This window comes from Antrostomus carolinensis, unplaced genomic scaffold (assembly GCF_000700745.2).
Source record: "Antrostomus carolinensis isolate BGI_N321 unplaced genomic scaffold, ASM70074v2 scaffold25937, whole genome shotgun sequence".
In the NCBI taxonomy this organism is placed as follows: domain Eukaryota; kingdom Metazoa; phylum Chordata; class Aves; order Caprimulgiformes; family Caprimulgidae; genus Antrostomus; species Antrostomus carolinensis.
The window spans coordinates 6,382-9,949 of NW_010327010.1; the positions used below are offsets into that span (position 1 = coordinate 6,382).

A 3,568-nucleotide genomic window follows, 5' to 3' on the forward strand; every position below is an offset into this window, starting at 1 on the left:
TGCTGAAGCTCAGAAGTTTCATATTAAGAGAGATCCCCTGGTGTGCATTCCTCAGGTTCACATCTTGTTTGCTGAATCCTGTAGGATTTCTTTCATCAAACCTCACGGAATTACTCCAAAACTGTTCTGACCATGCCTTGGTGTGGAGAGCCACTATGGTGGTTCCCAAAAGTGGAGCTGAAGCACACACCAACAGGTCCCAACACCGCTGGAAACCTCACTGACACTGATAAACCCACAGAAAGGTGGCAGCTGCTTGGGCAGGTAACCAGAAAACAGCCATAGTCAGCTCAACCATCTGCAGCCAGAGCTGAGTTTGCTCTTCCCATCCTGCAAAGCCTTCTGAGCACGCAGGGTGAGGGCGAGCAGCCTCCTCAAGCACATCTCAAGCACAGCACCGTCACCTCACTGGAGCCTTTCGCCTCCTGTCCATCTCAGTAACACCAGAGTCCTCTCTGCGTTAAGATCAACCTGAAAGTTGGACCTGAAAGTGCTTCATCCACCCCAGAAATCCCAGAGACAGAACTGAACTCGTTCAACCTCGTGCCACAGGATCCTTCAGCACTCCAGGCACCATCAGTAGCAACATCCACGTCCGCTCTTGTTGAGGCCGCTTTTTACGAGCCCTCCTTGGGTTTCTCATCTCTTCTCTGATCTGTCCCTCCTTCTGTTTAATGAAGAGACAGTTTTCAACAATCAGCAACAGATTTGCTGTTAAGACTGAAGCTGCTTTTCCTCGCTCTGAACGGCTGAGCCTCTGAAGTCTTGCTTGAGGTCAGGGGAAGGCAAGATGTTTCAAAAACGGGAGAGGAACTGCTGGGTTTGAGCGCTGCTGTTTCTCCAAAAGTCTGTCTAAGTTCAAAGCCATACTCGTGGCGTGGGCTGTGGGTGAATATTCCATTTTGTCACAAGTTTTGAGGTTTTTTTTTTTTTAAAAATGTCTTTTTGTTGTACGCTGGAAAACAAACAAAACCCTTCCCATGTTTCCGCAAAGCAGAATGCTGTCAAAACATTTTTGTTGGATAAGGTCAGGTTTTTTCTCTCCCTCTTTCTCTACACACAAGTGACCGATGCCTTGAAACCCCCCTTTGAACACGTCATTGAGACCCAACATCTCAACGCTGAGAAAACAGCAAAGTTCAGTGAAATTCAGAGCATCAAAACATCCCGACCAAGTCTCCATATGCGCTCACGCAGCGGGATCCGGCACTGCACTAACTGGCAGACCAGATGCAAAACACATTACTGTCAGCAACCGAGGGGCAAAACCAAACTCCTGCTTGCACAAGATTTCATCTGGAAACTCCAATTGCTCAGCCACCGTATCAGGGGGTGTTTTTGGAAAGCGCCTTCCTTTCCCACACCACCTCCTCCCTAACATGACACATGTAAGTGGCTCTGTCAGGTTAATTACAGCCCAGGAGTTTGACAGATCAAAGTCCATTTAATAAAGCTCCTGCTGTTGTACAGTGGGGGTTTGGGGCTGCTTTTATCCAGCATAGTCCCAGCAGGAAGGCTCATTCAGAGCAGTGGGATTCCTGCTCGCTGGCATTTACTTGTCCCCAAACCACACCTTCAAGAGCAGGTTCATCAGAAGGAAGCAAAGAATTTCTCTCCTGCCCTGCTGCTCTTTCAAGGTCCCTGGGCCACCAGCTTCACTGTGGCCACAGGACTTTTTGACCAGAGAAGGGACATTTTCAATATCTTTCTTGGGTCATGGAGAAGGACAACTAGAAAATTCTTGTTCTCACTTGCAGTGGGTTACGTCACAGGTAACAGAAAAGAACTGATCTAAGGTTTCTGCAGTTTGAGTTGGATTTAGGCAGTGTTGTTTCAAAGGGAGTCATGAGCTAGTCATCTGTTATCTAAATAACACTTTGCATCAGTTAATAGGAAAGTGCCTCACAGAGGTCAGCCTCAGCATATGGAACAAATCCCGGGATCCCGATAACGTTTTTACTTCCTCCTTTTCAGGCAAAACTCCCAACAGCAGGATATGTAAAAAACGGAGTAAGGGATTCAAAAGTCTGCCAAGTCTACAGCTTGAAATCCACGACAATATTCTGCTGTATGAATGCATTACTGGTACAGAGACACTGCTGATCCCAACCAGATCACAGCACCGTACCAACATCTGTCCATTTAGGGGTTAGATACTTAATTATGGGTATTAGATACTATTAAACACCCATAATAAATGGGTGTTTAATAAGAAAAGGAGCTGGAGAGACACTGCCAGGCTTAAGTTAGGTTTTAAAAAGCCAGTATCTTCTTCCAACAGTAACTGAGAAAGTGCTATATGAAAATCATGAAACAGTTTAAAACTCTGTCGTTCCTTTCATCTTTGTACTTGGAAAAGGAGTTTCCTTTTCAGTTAGTTTGGAAATGAAGAGACTGGTGAGGTTCAGGTATGTCCCAGATGCATTCCATAAAACTAATACAACTGACTGTAAATGCAACAGGGACTATTAAGTTTTTATTTCTAAATGATGGTATTGTTCAAATTAAACCTATTCCTGGTAATACTAGAAATCTGCACAAGGCACAAAGGTCCAATCTGGATCTGAACATCATTCTGCATCTGCACTTCAATCAAATGGTTTGTTCAGATCCATCTCTAATGATTAGCTTTGATCATCTCTGCCCCATCCCTAGCTGCCCTTTACTGGGGAGGTACTTTTCCTGGCATTGTCCCTATAACTTCATTAGTCATTTTAGGCTTCACAGTGAGCTGGGACAAGGTAGGGGCAACAATATCTCTTCTGTAAGAGGTTAATACTTTCTTCTTAGCATGAGGGCTGAATTGCAGTTTTAGGGGTCCCGAATGCTCACAGGAGGAAACTCATTCTCGTCATCAAGACACACTGGTCCAGTTGCAAACTCATGCTCTGGGATAACCTCTCCTCGCAGGGCACCACCGTCCTCCGAATAACCTGTCCAAGTCAAAATACAAAACGTTACGGAGAAATGGATGGGAGGAGGCTGGAAACAAACACTGGAGATGCTATTTTATCACCTTCTTAGCACAGAGCTGCTTTCTCTGGCTTTTTGGCAGAGAACTGGGTGACTGCAGAAGGAAAGGTATCTCCATCAACACTAGAGATTAGAGAATGGACTACGTGGCTAGCTCCTGTGGCAGCAGCTTTCCTCCTCCCACCATGAATGCAAGCACCAATTCCAGAACAAGATCCACATCTGAATGTGGACCTTTAGATTTGGGAATATAATGAGATAGTCACCCAGTCTTCTCTCGTAACAACTTAGTGCTCGCTTCATTAGGGTAATGTGTAGCAGGTTCAGGAGAGTCTGCAGTGATCTTTCCACAGAAATAGTGAGATCTGACTTCTACACCCACGGTTTCAGCTCCTGGAAACCAGCCTGGCAGCAGCTGCTGTCTGACAAACTGTGAAGCTCGGATGTGGTTACTGCTCTGCTGGCAAACCCGTTTGTGGTGCAGCTCTGCACAAGGAGGAGAAGTGCTGGCAAGGGGTCCTGAGAGGCAGAGCAGAAAATGCCTGGCCTGTTTTTGGGGCAGGGGATTGAACTGGGTGAGCTCCAGAGATTCCTG

The 3,568-nt window shown here is 46.0% G+C and overlaps 1 protein-coding gene across 1 annotated transcript in view; it reads right to left on the minus strand.

Moving 5' to 3' along the window:
• WIPI1 (WD repeat domain, phosphoinositide interacting 1) overlaps positions 1-3,568 on the minus strand; it is a 21,128-nt gene that overhangs the window by 2,187 nt on the left and 15,373 nt on the right. The window contains exon 11 of the mRNA XM_010171785.2: positions 2,833-2,933. Within this exon, the coding sequence (XP_010170087.2) occupies positions 2,833-2,933 (101 nt within the window). The remainder of the gene's footprint in view (positions 1-2,832; positions 2,934-3,568) is intronic.